Source organism: Sarcophilus harrisii, chromosome 2, assembly GCF_902635505.1.
Source record: "Sarcophilus harrisii chromosome 2, mSarHar1.11, whole genome shotgun sequence".
Taxonomy (NCBI): Eukaryota; Metazoa; Chordata; class Mammalia; order Dasyuromorphia; family Dasyuridae; genus Sarcophilus; species Sarcophilus harrisii.
In genome coordinates, this window is record NC_045427.1 from 331,586,961 (window position 1) to 331,602,756 (window position 15,796).

General features: G+C 31.4%; 1 protein-coding gene across 15 annotated transcripts in view; it reads right to left on the reverse strand.

The window, feature by feature from the left end:
- RALGAPA1 (Ral GTPase activating protein catalytic subunit alpha 1) overlaps positions 1–15,796 on the reverse strand; it is a 289,451-nt gene that overhangs the window by 154,601 nt on the left and 119,054 nt on the right. For 10 of the 15 annotated variants that reach the window (XM_031952869.1, XM_031952861.1, XM_031952860.1 and 7 more), the window contains one exon: positions 662–2,188. In XM_031952869.1, coding sequence (XP_031808729.1) covers positions 662–2,188 — 1,527 coding nt within the window. The remainder of the gene's footprint in view (positions 1–661; positions 2,189–15,796) is intronic. The other 5 variants (XM_023503368.2, XM_031952871.1, XM_031952870.1 and 2 more) reach the window with 1 other exon arrangement.

Genomic DNA, 15,796 nt, shown 5'->3' on the forward strand with positions numbered 1-15,796 from the left:
GTTTGATATTTAGGTAATCAATAAACCTTCATAAATGTTTATGCTTATTCAAAATTTCAAGAAAAAGCAATGATAAAAGCTTAAAGAATGTTTACAAATAGTTTTTAAAAAAACTAAATCAACACTAAGGTTTTAAAGAAATAATATTAGCTTCAAAAACTTAATGAAAATTATCTAGGACTAGTTATATAACCTGGATATCTATTATGTCTAATAACTTCAAAGTATTTTTACTCCCCCAAATAAGGAAGAAAACTAAATTAATCAACAGTAAAAATAATAAGTCATTTGGGAAAGAAAAAAAAAAAGTATGATGCATGTCTGAAAGGTCATTTTAAAGGCCATATGGTAGGCAATAATATTTACATTTATTTCTTTGGATGGTCATTAATAATTTCCTGTTCCTTCCTCTTCCCTAACTTGATGCTCAGCAGCAAAGGAGTTTAACTAAATGCCTTAAAAAGGAAATTAGTAATTTATAAAGTAAATAAAAGATATTTTATGCTGGGAAATTCAGATGGGTAAACATGCATGCATAACCAAACAGAGAGAAAGCAGTGACCATCCCAAAGCTTCTTGATTGCTTATAGCTTGCTTCAGTTGCATTAAGCCAAACTGATGCTGTCTTTCTCCTTTTGCGCTCTGCACAGTTAGTGCTCACCTGCAGCTTTCCTTCCAAAATAGCCCATTACATGACTGTACAGATCCCTCAGTGGAGCCTCTGGTGGCACTCTGTTCTGCCTCTGTGGGGAAACATTTGCCTTCGGCTTCGAAAGAGCATGTACAACAGTTTTATAAACGCCACCCAGGGATCCCTGTTGTAGTCCTAACTCATGACTTGAAGACCTAAGAATAGTACGACTACCTGAATGATTAACTTTAAAACTTTCTTGCTTTAACAAGGTTGCATGTATCTCTGTGGATTCTTTAACTGTTTTACTATTTATTGATGCTGTACTCATTATATCCAAAGGTTTGTATACACTAGGTTTGACTACTTCTGTGGTAATATTTGAACTAATATTAGCATTGGTGTCACTGCTACTAGTGCTACTGCTACTGCTGAAGCCACTGAGCTTACGTAGTTTTGCCTTCCATGGAGCTTCTTTATTTTCTAGAGGATTATAAAACTGAACAGATTCAGTAGATGGTCTAAAGGTAACATGGACACTATTTCTTTTCTTAGAAGTATTTCTCATGATTTTGGCCCTACAGCTTACTGTTTCAGAAAGGCTCCTTTTGGTTGGAGAAAGTTTACAGGTATCCATAATGTGAGATATTTCATAATTAACTGGAGATTTTAATGGAATTTTCTTGACACCCAAAATACATGGAACACTAATTTTTTCATTAATGTGGATACCTTTAAGTTTTTCAGTTAATGTTATGTTCACACCTATATCTGCTTCAGTAGCTGTTTGTCTGTGAAGATATCTTTTTCCTTCTTTATCATAGGGACAACTTGATTCAGGTTCAGTGTATATTTGCTTAGATTTATCAAAAGCCTGCGATCTTGTGAAATTGTATGACTGATTACATGTAATGTTACTTACGAAATCACCTGCATTTTGTTCTAAGTGAAACTCCACATTCTCCACTATTGCTATACTAGGGGTGCTGTCTTTTGGTTTAACAGTCTGATCTACATAATCTATTCTGGTATATAATTTCTCTTTCTTATTTAATGATGTTATCACTTCTTGAGAAGTTGCAAGTCTGCCTAGATCAGAATTACTATGATTTTCTTGTTTTTCCTTAAGATATTCTTTAAGAGAAGAAAGATCATCATCTCCTTCAAGATCACTATATTTGATCTGTTCAAATGCTGTATCTGCAAGTTCTATTGGACCTATTAAATGACAAAGATGGTCATAAATGCTATCACCAACTTCCAGAGAAGACTCTCTACTATTAGAATCAATGATGCAGCTTTCAGTGGATCTAGATATTGTAGAGGTCTTTGTGGAACTTTGCAAGCTTGGCGCATGACGGGATGAACTGTCAATGACAGGAACTGCACCTTTGGCTCGTTCAACAGTGAAAGGCTCCAAGATGTCAGAGGTGCTACTGCTTCGTGGCAATGGCTGTTCCTCATTCAAAGTACCAAAAACTTCATTTCCAGTGTCCTCACTTTGTGAAAAATGTCTGACTCTAGTTGTCCGGGGAAGTATTTGGGCATCATCAATGTCTATAAAACAGAAAAATTATGTATTGTGGGCATCATATACACAAGTATCAATTTCATTCATATACCAAATACATGTTTTTAAAATGAAGAATTTAGATTTGCTTGCATATGAAATAAAATACAATCTAGTAAATACAAACATGATAATGAATTTATTTAAATATTAAATATGAATGGAAACAAACAGGTACACAAAATTTTTGGAAGTGCAATTTAAAGATAGAGCTGTGCCAATAAGTCAAATAATTAAGAACTCTGTCATGTCAGATTTTCTTTATATTAAGGTTCTAAAGCAGAAAAAATTAGAAAATCTAGTTCTCCTAACTCAAAATTTTAGTAGATCTTTTAATCCAAAATGTACATGGAAACATTATGGTATAGAATCTGTAAGCTTATTGAAAAACTTAACATATTTTAAAAACAAAAGTAAACAAAAGGTAATAAATGTATTATCAGCTTCCAAATCCAGGAACATTCCAGAAAAAGAAAACAAAAACCAAAATCACATTCAATATATTTCAGTACTTAGTAGCCACATATGAAAAGAACACTGGAAACTAGTATTCCCCAAAATTTCTGAAAATTACATAATATGCTTTATTGGCAAGATTGTGGCCATTAAAAATAAAAATAACATGCTTTTTTAAAAAATCCTATTACTGTATTAAATAAGGGATTCCTAATTTTTAGGCTTTCATAGTTTCCTGTCTTAGTAGGACAAATAAACTTTTTGTTTTCTTTTTAAAACAGTATCTTCTGTTTATACAAGAGGACAAGGATGCAGCTGTCATTTAGAATTTGAAATGCCTAAGAAAGAATCAGATGATAAAATCCAACAAGTTATGACTAGTTAAGTGGCTAGTTTGTCATCATCAATGATAAGATAATAACTGATCCTACTGGAGCTCATGAAATCATCAAGAGAAAAAACAAGAAAAAAAAGGAATTTAACACAATTAAAGTTTATGGGAAGGAATCACACACTTAATAATAAATAAGAAAAGGGTAAAAATTCATCTAAGGAGACTGAGTATAGATGAGACAGGCAGGAGAAGAACAAAAAGAGAACAGTATCCCAGAAATTAAGGAAGGAGAGATTATCCAGGAAGACAGAATGGTCAACAGTAACAAACTGTGAATGAGAATTCAGAAAAAACCAACAAGTTCAAAAATTTAAGACAATTTTTGAGGACCCTGGCCACATCAATTTCAATTGAGTAACAAGATTTGGAAGCCAAACTGCAAAAAGTTGAGAAATGAGAGGAAAAGAAATTAAGGTAACAAGTGTAGAAAACATTCTAAAAATTTGGGCATGAAAGATACAGAATGGTGGCTGGAGGGGATGGAAAGATAAAGCAAAAAGTTCCATAAGGAATGAGAGAAGGAAAACTCAGTTATCTTTCTAGACAGAAGGGGAGAAGACAGTTGATAAGGACAGACTGAAGATTAGAAAGAGAATGGACTGGGTGAACCTAGAAGAGACAGGATTAGGAGATCAAAACTAGGACTTGAGCAGCAGAAAGAGTCAGGGCAGGGAAAGCTCTTAGCAAAAAGCTACAAAATTTTCTTCAGCAATTGAGCAAAAAATGAAAGGTCCATTTTTCATCCAAAATATATATTCTCTCAGTAAGAAGTAAAATATTTTGCTGAGAGGGAAGTGATACAGGTACTGTGGGGTATTTCAAAAGAAGGCTTTGAATAGCTATTAAGAGAATGAAAGTCAGCCAATGAAGAATGAAGATTAGGTATTTGATATAAATCAGATGCAAACTTTTTTCTAGCAGTGTTCAGAAATACTCAAGTAGAAAAAATGGTAAATACTGAAGGTAAACCCAGAGTTAGAATGTGACAAAGTGTAAGTGGCAATAGGATAAAGCAGCAAGGGATTCATGGACAGATTTACAGTTGAAGTGATCAAGATTATGAAGAGGAAAAAAAGAGGCCACAGTAGAGATGATAAAAGTAGGAGAAAAGTAAGTGAGTGAAGAGGAATTAGAAGCCATGATGAGGGGGGAAAAAAACTTTGGGAAGAGTGAAGGAGAGGAAGAGATTAAAAGATAGGAGATTATGATCAGAGAGAGGAACATTCTATATCAGTTGAGTTATAGATGATGTAAGAATGTGTTCATCACTATAAATGATTGAAGTGAAATGAAGATATATTACAAAAGTTGGAGGCTGAGAAAGTGGGACAAAGGGCAGGAAGTTCAAAAGGAAAGCCTTGGATATGAAGGTAGAGATTTTGGTGGAAAGACTGTGAGCAATGTACTAACAATTCCTTGAGAAATAGAGAATGATTTGAAGACTAGGACACTAGACAATAAGAATATGTAATGATTGATATAGATCAATGAAATGAATCTCAAAGAAAGAAAGACTGCTGAGTGATGGTGGCAAAAGATGATGGAAGGAAGTGACAACGAAGATTATGCCAGCTAGTCTTCCTAACCTACACTGTGATAAGAATATAAGAGTATCCAGTACTAGAAAAAGTAAATTGAGATATAATGACATAGTGTCTTCTGGTAAAAGGAGGTTCTCATGAACAGACTAAATAGCGTGAAATGACATGGCACAATAAACAATCTACAAACAATGAAACAAGTCCAAAAGTCACAATGGAAAGGAATTCCTAGAAGAAATGTACTGTCTAGGAATGGGATAAAGATGAAAAGTAAGGATAGATATTTGAATCAGCAAAGAATAATTTTGAAGCACTGCAATATGGAAAAAAGGCACTAGAAGTTTCCAATCAGAATGAAAGATCAAGTTATATACTCTCTGGCAAGATAAGGCATGGTAATGATCACTTATTAAGGATTTATTATGTGCCAAATACTCTGTTAAGTACTGAACATACAAATGCAAGCAAAAAGAAAAATAGTCCCTGTTCTCAAGCAGCTCACATTTCTAATTTGAGAATGGGGAGATGAGAAGGGTTGCACAACACATAAGAAAAGAAGGCGAAAAGCAGGCACTACACTAAGGGTGATAAATGAAGGTACTAACATTGGCAGTCAAGAAGCATAGGCACAACCAGGAAGGGAGTGAAACATGGCTGGTCTGGGCATATACTCAAGATAGAAGCCCTTTAAGGAACTGACCCCCTTAGAAGAAAGGGATTGGCCAAGTGGAAGGGTATTCCAGGGTTAAGAGGCACAGTTTGGGGGGGCAGGGGAAGGGAGAAAGGAACGCTATAAGAGAGGAAGGAGAGTAGCTAAATCAGGGTTTCATTATAACTGAAGACTAAGACTGCCTTACCATGGGAAGAAGTGTTGTCAGTTTCTACACTTCATACCTTGAATCACTAAAGAGCTGAAAGCAGAACCAACACGGTACCTGGATTCAATAAATGAAGTTATGGGAACATTGAAAATGAGGTAACAACTCATCAAGAAATGATTAAGAAACTGATAAGGTATTGAGGAAATAAAGATTAAAACTAAATCCTATATTCAATTAGTTTAATAAATAAATACATGAAGAAATTTCAGGGGGTAGAAGAAACACTAACTTAAGTAATCAGGAAAGGGCTTTTGGTAAAGGTGCTATTTGAGTCAAGCTTTAAAGGGAGCAAGAGATTCAAAAATGTGGAAAAAAAGAATGACACTGTAGGTCAAGGGGACCAGCCTGTTTAAAAACCCAGAGAAAATTGAAATGTCATATATAGGGAAGAGAAAATAGCCCAATTTGGTTAGAACATAGTATGTGTGATGGAATAAAATGTGTAACCAATCTGGAAAGATAAGTTAGAGCCAGACATTAAAGAGTTTCATGTAACAGAGAAAATTACATTTTATCACTGAGGAAATAGTCCTGTGCAAGGGAGTGACATGATCAATATGTGTTTTAGAAATATCAATTTAGTCTACTTGGGTATTCTGACACTTAGGATCTCCGAAGAATGTTTTTAAGACCTCAAATAGATGCTACTATCCCACAGGCTGTTTCTAGCTCCTAAATGCTCAAAATCTATTAGGCTTAGAAATCTTTTGGCATTACAGAGCTTTTATGTAGATGGCAGATGGAAAAGATATGGGATTGAGATGAACTCAAGCTTAACACCAAATCTGTACCTTTATTCCAAGAAAGCAAAACAAGAGCTATATCCAAAAGCTGCCCTGCATACGTGGGAAATGTATTTTTAACATACTATTCAACTAAAGTAGGGCAACCATCCAATTAATGAATCATAGCAACACATAACAAAAAGTTATCCAGAAAATTTAGTGTGACTTCTCCTACCAAATTATTAAGTGCCAAAATATAGGCCTTGCAAAGAAACATATGTCAGGTTTCTGAAATTTCCACAGTAATATTCCTTTGGACAAAGTCCAGGAAGAATTCATTTAAGCACCAAATTCTTTGATTATCACATGAATAATTCTAATATGCTAATGCTTGCTGGAAAAAACAAAAAGGAGTTTTAAACATTGTCAAACATAAAGTATATGTTATTTATATTTATTTTCTGCATTAATACAGTAGATTGGTTTATTTTTGAATTTTAATGTTTTATATTTTCTCAATTACAAACAAATAATAATGTTAACTTTCTACACTTTTGACTTTCAAGTGCTTTCCCCTTCCTTTCCCTCTCCCATCACTGAGAAGGCAAACAATTTAATAAAGGTTATAATATATATATAGTCATGAAAAACATATATTTCCATAGTAATCATGCAATGAAAGAAAAAACAGGCAAAAAAATCAAGAAAAATAAAAGCATGCTTCAATCTGCTTTCAGACACCATCAGTTCTTTCTCTAAAAGCAGATCACATTTTATAGCATAGGTTCTTCAGAATTGTCTTAGATTTTTCTATTGTTGGAAACAGCTAAGTAATTCACAGTTGATCATTACAAACAGCTAATTCATAGGTGATCATTACATAATATTGCTATTACTATATACAATGCTCTCCTACTTCTATTAACTTCATTTTTAATCAGTTCATGCCTTTTTCTGAAAATATACTGTTCATCATTTCATATAGCACAACAGTATTTCATCACAATCCTGTATCGCAACTTATTCAGTCATTCCCTGATTAATGGTAATTAATTCTTTGTCATGATAAAGAGGAATACCATAAATATTTCTGTATGTATAGGTCCTTTTTCTTTCTTTCTTTTTTTTATAATCTTTTACTTAGTGGTGGTACTGTCAGATCTAAGGATATCTAAGAATATCATTTTGGGAATAGTTACAAATTTGTCTCCACAATAGTTTAACTAGTTCACAATTCCATAAAAAAAATGCATCCTTTTCTATTTTTATTTATTAGATGTGGATGTAATAACAAGTATGAGGTGATACTTTAGAGTTGTTTTAATTTGCATTTCTGTAATCAATAGAGATTTAGAGCTATATGACTAATATAGAGAGCTTTCTTCATCTGAAAACTGACAATATCCTTTGACTATCAATTGGGGAATAAATTCATATTATTGAGTTATTTAAATCACACTTCTATATATTTGAGAGATAAGAACTTTATCAGAGAAATCAGCTGTAAAAATTTTCCCCAGCTTCCTACTTTCCTTCTAATCTCAGCTTCATTGTTTTTGTTTGTATAAAACGTTTTATTTAATGTAATATTTATATTCTTTAACTCTATCTCTTGATTGATAATAATTTTTTTCCCTTATCCATAGATGACAGGGTAAATATTGCCCTAATCTGTTTATGGTATCAAACTTTATGTCTAAATCATATATCCATTTTAGTACATAATTTGGAGATTTATCATGGTAGATAGTATGAGGTATTTTTTGCCAAATAGTGAATTCTAATCTCAAAAGTCTAGACCTTTATATTTATCAAACACAAGATAATTATGGTCATTTCCTATTGTATATTGTGTATCTAATCTTTTCCACTGATCAACCATTCTTTTTTTTAGGCAGTAGCTTCACAATACATTTTGAGATCTGATATGACTAGGGAATTTTTTTTGTTTCATGAATTCCCCTTTAATATTTTTGACTTTTTATTCAATATATTAATTTTATGTGGATTTATTTTATATTCTGTAACTTTGGTAAAGTTGCTAATTATTTCAACTAGGATTTTTTAGTTGATTCTTTGGAATTCTCCAAATATATCATCAAATTGTGTACAAGAACGATAGTTTTGTTTCCACACTGCCTATTCTAATTTAATTTTTTTTTTCTTTTCTTATTGCTATAGCTTGCGTTTCTGGTACAATATTGAATAACAGTGGTGCTAATGGATATCTTTGCTATACCCCTGATCTTTTAACTTATCCCCATTAAAGATAATGTCTTCTAATCATTTATTCCTATACTTTCTAACATTTTTAATAGAAATAAATACTGTAATTAGGTGAGATTCAAGGCCATTCCACACTCAGAAAGAGAACTACAGACTCTGAATGTGCAAAAAAGCTTTTTGTGTTATTGTTTGTTTGCTTTTTTCCCCCCTTTTTGATCTGACTTTTCCCACATTGCATGACAAATAGGGAAATATGTTTAAAAGAACTGCACATGTTTAACTTATATTGGATCATTTAGTGTCTAGGGGTGAAGGGAGAGAGTGAGTGAGGGAAAAAAAAATTTGGAACAATAGGCTTTGCCAGGGTGAATGTTGAAAACTATCTTTGCATGTATTTTGAAAAATTGAAAGTTATTATTACTTTATATTAAAAAAAAAAGAAATGAGTGCCGTTTTTCATCAAGTTTTTTTTTAATCTACTGAGATGATGATGATGTGATGATGATTATTGCTACTGATTTTGTTAATTATGCCGATAGTTTTCCTAATATTGAATCAGCTCTGTATTCTTGGAATAAAACTCATCTGGTTATAATGAACAATCTTTATGATATATTGTTCTAATCTCTTTGATAGTTACTTAAAATTTTTTCATCACTATTCACTAGGGAAACAAGAGTTTTCTTTCTCTGTTTCTGCTCTTTCTGGTTTAGATATCAGTACCATTTTTTTGTGTCATAAAAGGAATTTAAGATTTCTTCACTTATTTTTTTAATAATTTAGAATGAATTGTTTAAATATGTGGCAGAAGTCACCTATGAATCTATCTGGTCCTATGCATTTATTCTTAGGGAGCTCATTTCAATTTTTTTTTTCCCCCAAGACAGGATTATTTAAGAATTCTATTTTTCCTCTTCTACTAATATGGGCAACATATATTTGTAAATATTCAATTATTCACTTAGATTTTCAGATTTATAGGCATATAATTTGGTAATAATAATAATATAAATAATAATAAAAATAATAGCTTTCCTCTTACATTGGTGGTAAATTTACCTTTTTTATTTTTGATACTAATGAGGATTTTCATTGGGTTGTTTTTGCAATGAAATGTTCTACAAAGAAATTCATCCAATGAAATTCAAATAAATTTTACTTTTATCTCTCATCTATTCCTAGTTATAGTATGTATGTGAATATACATACACAACATATGATATGAACATATATACATGTGTGTTCATGTATGTGTTAATATACTTGAACAAATGCACATGTAACCATGTATATATATATTACTCTTTTTTTTTCTTTCTTTTTTTTTTTTTTTTAGCAGAGGCAATTGGGGTTAAGTGACTTGCTTAGGTTCCATGGATTTAATGATCATCTTTAAGCTAATAATTCTCAAATCCAACAATTTATCCCTAAACCCTCTACTAACCTTCATTCTCACATTTCCAATTGTTTTGTAGACCTCTTAAACTCAACATTTCCACTATTATACTCCTAATCACCCAGGCTCAGATCATAGATTCCATCTTCACTATTTTCTCATACTTCATTTTCAATTTGTTGCCAAGGCCCATTAATTTCATTTTTGCAACATCTCTCCAATATGTTCCTTTCTTTCCTTTGATACTATTACCCTTGTCAACTCACACCTGGGTTATTACAACAGCCCAAATACAAAATTCTCTATGTAGCCTTCAGACCTCACCTATTTTTCTGGTTCTTATACTTAAAATCTTTACTCCATCATCTCCATATTCTCTTCAGGCTGGTGATACTAGTTCTCCTTGCTGTACTCACTCTTAACCTGACTACAGACATTTTCACTGGCCCAAATTGCTGTCTCACCACATTGCTGTCTTCTGTTTTCTTTGATTTTCTTTAAATTCTAATTAAAATCTTACCTTCTGTATAGGAAACCTTTCCTGATCCTTCTAAATTTTAATAACTTCCCATTGTTGATTATTTCCTATTTATCTTGTATAAAGCTTATTTGCACATATTTGCATGTCTCTTTCACTAGAATGTGAGCTTCTCTAGGATAGAGATTGTATTTTGCCATTCTTTATAAACTCACTGCTTAACATTTGTTTACTGTCTAGTACATAGTTAGTTGGAATTTCATAATTATTAACTTACCCATTTTTATTAAGACAACCATTATTTTTCTAGTCACTTGGATTTTATTCTTAAGTCCCAAGTCTCACTCACTCCACATAACCTAATCAGTTGCCAAATTTTGTTTCTATCTCCACAATATCTCTAGCATTTCTCTCTTCTCTGCTCAAAAGGTCACCATACTAGTTTCAGAACTCACTTAAACTATTGTCATAGCCTTCTAATTGATTTCTCTACTTCAAGTCTCACCTCTCTCCAATCTATCCTCCACACAGCTGGCAAGTATAACATGGCATATAATATTGTTCCTCTAATCAATAAACTTTAATGTTTCCCTATTGCCCTTAAAATATAAACTCTACTGTTTAGCACTTAAAATTCATCACATCCTGCACTGTCTGTTCCTTACCCTCACCTTCTCACCTTAACTAGAACATACATTTTCATCCCTGGCTCTCATTATCCCTGTTTTCTTAATTTCCTTCCTTCTTCCACTCAAAAGCATTACTTTCTATCTACATGAAGCCTTTCCAGCTCTCCCTAGTTCTTAAAGTTTTTCTTCCAAAAGTTGTGCTGCATTTATTTTGTATATACACTGTACATATTTATTTACATAAGTGTTGTCTTCTCTAGTAGAATTTGAGTTCCTTGAGGTCATGAATGTTTTCATTTTTGTCTTTGTATCTTCTGTTTTTAATAGTTTATTAATGATTAATATGTATATATTTGGATTTCCCCAAATTGACCAAAAACTCCTTAAGGACAGAAATTATATTTTATATTCCTTCACAATGTTTATTGAACTCTACAATATAATAAGGAAAGTATAAGTAACAATTAAGACAAAGTTCTTCTACTTTTGGGATTTTCATGTTTCTTTAATCCAACATGATTTCTAAAAAAATATTTTATAAGATGGTTGTATACTATTAGAAAATAAACAGTTCTTTAAACATGAAAGAGGATCATTTAATTGTATCAACTTGTTAATGAATATCAGAACTAGAGTAATTATAACACATTTATCCAAAGTGTCCTTTGCATGACAAAAACAGTTACTGGTTTTAATATAACAGTTAATAGCAAAAATTAAATCAAAGTATTTTTCCTAAGAGGTAAAAATATCAGAATTATTATTAATGGATGCTCTTCTGTCAATATAATTTCTCTTAAGAAAATTTTAAAATAAGAAAATAGATGTTAAAATATAGTGCTCATTAAATTTAGTCAATACACGATTATAAAAAATGGAAATGGTAGGAAATAAATCCAAAGTTTCAACTGTCTGATTTTGGGTTTTAATTAATTGTATTTTATTACACCTATGTAAATTTAAACTTGACTAGATTTAAATATAAAATTTAACATATTTAAGATTAAATTATCTCAAACTTTTAAAGTTAACACAAAAAGGAAAAAAAACATAGACCAACATTTAAAAATAAAACTGGAGTAAAAATTAGTTATAGAATCAATATTTGTGAATTTTTAAACTTGTACTATATAAAGGTGGAGTCTTATGACCATATTTTGTGTTGATATTACTTGGTTTTGAATCTTTTTCTTTTTAAATCTTATTACAAAAAAAGGTCATTGGGTAGGTGAGAAGCATTATAATCAGAAGTTAATCTAATGTAAATACAAAAAGCATCAAAAGCATATTTTAAGGGGTCAACTAGTTGTTATAGTGGATAGAATACCAGCCCTGAAGTCAGGAGGACCTGAGTTCAAATCTGGGGCTCAGATGCTTAATTAACACTTCCTAGCTGTGTGACCCTGGGCAAATCACTTACCCCGAACTGCTTCAGGAAAAAACAAAACAAAACACTTTAAGGACAAAAAAGAAGAAAACAAAATTTGTGCTGTGGCAAAAATTAGGTCACATCTGAAATAAAAATTTGTCTTGCTATTAGTCATTGCAGATGTTTATTAAGAGAACCAAGGATATCTTATAAATTACTGAGCATAACAGGATAAATGGACATTTTGTTTTATATAACTTAAGATAACAGCTTTATAAGTACTAAAGATCAATGCATTACAAAATAATAAATGACATTCACATACTGTTTTAAATTTTGCAAACTATTTTATATATATAATTTCATGTTAAGTCTCACAAAAATATTTTAAGGTAGATTATAAATAGATTGTGCTGGCCTTCCTTTCTTCTCCCTTTATATCACCTTCACTTAATCTCATAAATTCCCATGGATTTAATAATCTTTAGATTAATGATTCTCAAATTCAACAGTTTATCCCCAATCCCTCTACTGACCTCCAGTCTCCTATTTCTGATTGTTTTACAGACATCTTAAACTCAATATATCTACTATTGTTAACTATTTTACAGATAAGAAAACTGATGCTCCTACTTGTGTCAAAAGAAAGTTTATGGCTTAGTGAAGTCACGATACCTTCCTGAAATAATTTAGTTATGATATTGCTTACATCAAATATAAAAGGTATATCATTTTCATAAAGATTGAGCCTTGAAATAATTAATCTCTCTTAAAACCACTCTATTTTGCAAACCAAAAAAAAAAAAAAGCCAAAATGATGTGTTCACCTTAGCTTGAAAAACTTAATCCAAAATTCTCTTCATAAAATGAGAGAATGAAAAGTAGGCTTTGACTAAATCTTAAGAAATCTCAGTTTCCTTAATGAAGTTCTGCTTGTGGCTTTATTTCTAAATAATAAATTAAAACTAACTCCCCTAGCCATTTCTTTTTTTGAGAGAATTAATATTACTAAAATGTCAAATCTTAGAAGGAAGCTATGAATGGTAATAGGAATATATAAAAGAATGGTCATTTCAAGTATTACTTTCAATAGCATGACATGAGAAAATGTCTGACTTGTATTATTTTGAAATGTCTATTATGTTGCATATAGGTTAGTTTTTATAGAAGTTAAAGATTTCATTTTTTAAAAATAAAGAAAAAGTAGGTTATTCACCCAGCTAAAACTGGAAACTGAATATATAAAGGAAACTGAGTGCTTAAAAAAAAAAAAAAAAATCAACCCAGGCTAGGCTAGTGGTAATGAAGATAAACTCCGACATTAATTATTCACATTTATTTAGTGTTTAGTCGATGGACTTACAAAGTACTTTTCTCATAAAACTCTCCTATTAAATACAAGGAGGGGTGAGCTGAAGCCAGCTCAAATCAGAGACAATTGTTAATTTTTTTAATGTAAGCATTTGTACCCGTAAAATTAACAAATGTTACAACAAATCAAGTCTTTTTTGTGTAATTTTTTAGATTTCAGAAAGTGACGGAGATGTTAATAATTCATCATTAAAAAAAATAAAAAGTATGTTTGTGTGTATGACCAGATATATTTTCACTGGCTGTCCACATACTTGGAAAGCTCTCCTCCTTTGTCTTTCCCTTCTGGCTATCATTAACTCTCAACTCAAATTTTACCTGCAACCCCATCCACCGCCAAACTCCATAGTTTAGTGTCTTCCAGAGATATACCCAGTATAAAGCTTATATGCTACAGTGGTTTGCATAGTTTCCCCAAATAGAATAGGGATTCCTTGAGAGCACAGACTGTTTCAAAGTACAAAATTCCACAATATCACACCCACAGTAAGAAATGTTGGCAGTTAAGCTAAGGAGATAAAAAAGAACTGGAATACTTTGAAAATATATAGTTCATCAAGCTGCTTCATAAAGATAATTTATATAATAAAAGAAAAAGGGATTTAATTTCAGAATAGCAAGCCAAGCAAGATATTCAGGAAAAACTATTTCTCCAACTAAACTATTCTATCCAACTAAAAATATAAGGACATTCAGTGAATGTTCTCAAAAAAGTCTTACTATCCTAAGAAACTATCCTAATTCTATTAACAGTTTAAATTGTAATAAAATCAATTAAAATATGTTCGAATATGAAAATAAATGACAATCTTTGCATCATAATCATAAATAATCATTTCCCACACACTACCGTCCCATAGGAAGGTTTTCCTTATCTCTTTAGATAAGGAAAAAAAGTTAAGCAAAAATATTTTGTGAAGAGGACCTTATCTGAAAATGTAGATAACATCTGCCCTGAGAGCCCTCACAGCTCTTAAATGAGATCTGCTTCATGATCTTTATTCAACTTTGTTTTACTGATTTTTCCCATCTATTCAGGTACAATACATCTTGTTTTCTTGATTCTGTTTATTTCTCTGTTTTCATAAAAATTGGTTTCTCAGAATTGTTCATCTTTGTCATTTCTTATCATACAATAATATTCTATATTACATTCATATAGCAAGGTGTTTTTTATCCCAAACCATTCCATAATCAAGGGACACTCACCTTGTGACAAGTTCTTCTATCAACTTTAAATGTTGCTATTAATGTCTTGCTGTGTTTATAAGATATTATTTATTTCTTCTGTAGTTTACATGTCTTATTTTTTTTTCATTTTTCTAAAATAGTCAATAAGTGTATATATAAGCTATTAGTTCATAATTGCATTAAGACTTTTGATATCTTGGATCTTTGTTTCTGTCTCTGACTTAGGAGTATACATCTTTAGTAGTAGAATGATAGATCAAAAAATATAGTCTAATCATTTTTTCTTTAATTGAAATTAAGATTAAAATCCAGGATGTTTGGACCATTTCACAGCTAAGTACATCAATGTGCTTTTATTAGCACATTTCCTCTAACATAAAATTATTTCCATCTTTTCTGGTCCTCACCAATTTTTGCATGATAGAAGGAGAAACTAAAGAGTTGTTGATCTCAATAAGATCTCTTATTAATAATAGTGATTTTGAACACATATCTATTTATCTTGCAATGCTTTTCTGAAGACTGGTTAATTCAAATCCTTTGACAAATAATTGAGGAATGGCCCTTGGACTTACATATATTCCTAAGAAAGGATATTTTTTTCTTTGTATTAGTAGCATCCTCTACCCCCAAGCTTCTGAAATCATACATTGCAACTCTATATGGGGTCACATAACTGAATGTGGGGGTACTTATGACTTATTAGCAGTAAATGTTTGATTTGTGTACTTATGTTATATATCTATATATCTGGAATCTCACAAAAATTACTCAGATTAAAAGGGACCCCAAGTGGGAAAAGTTCAAGAATTCCTGCTCTACATTTTTAGCACATCTGGCACACAGTAGTAACTTAAATACTTGTCAATTGATTAATCTTACTTTATCAATGTTTTCTGAAGAAAATATTTTCTCATATATACTATTTCTCTTCTACT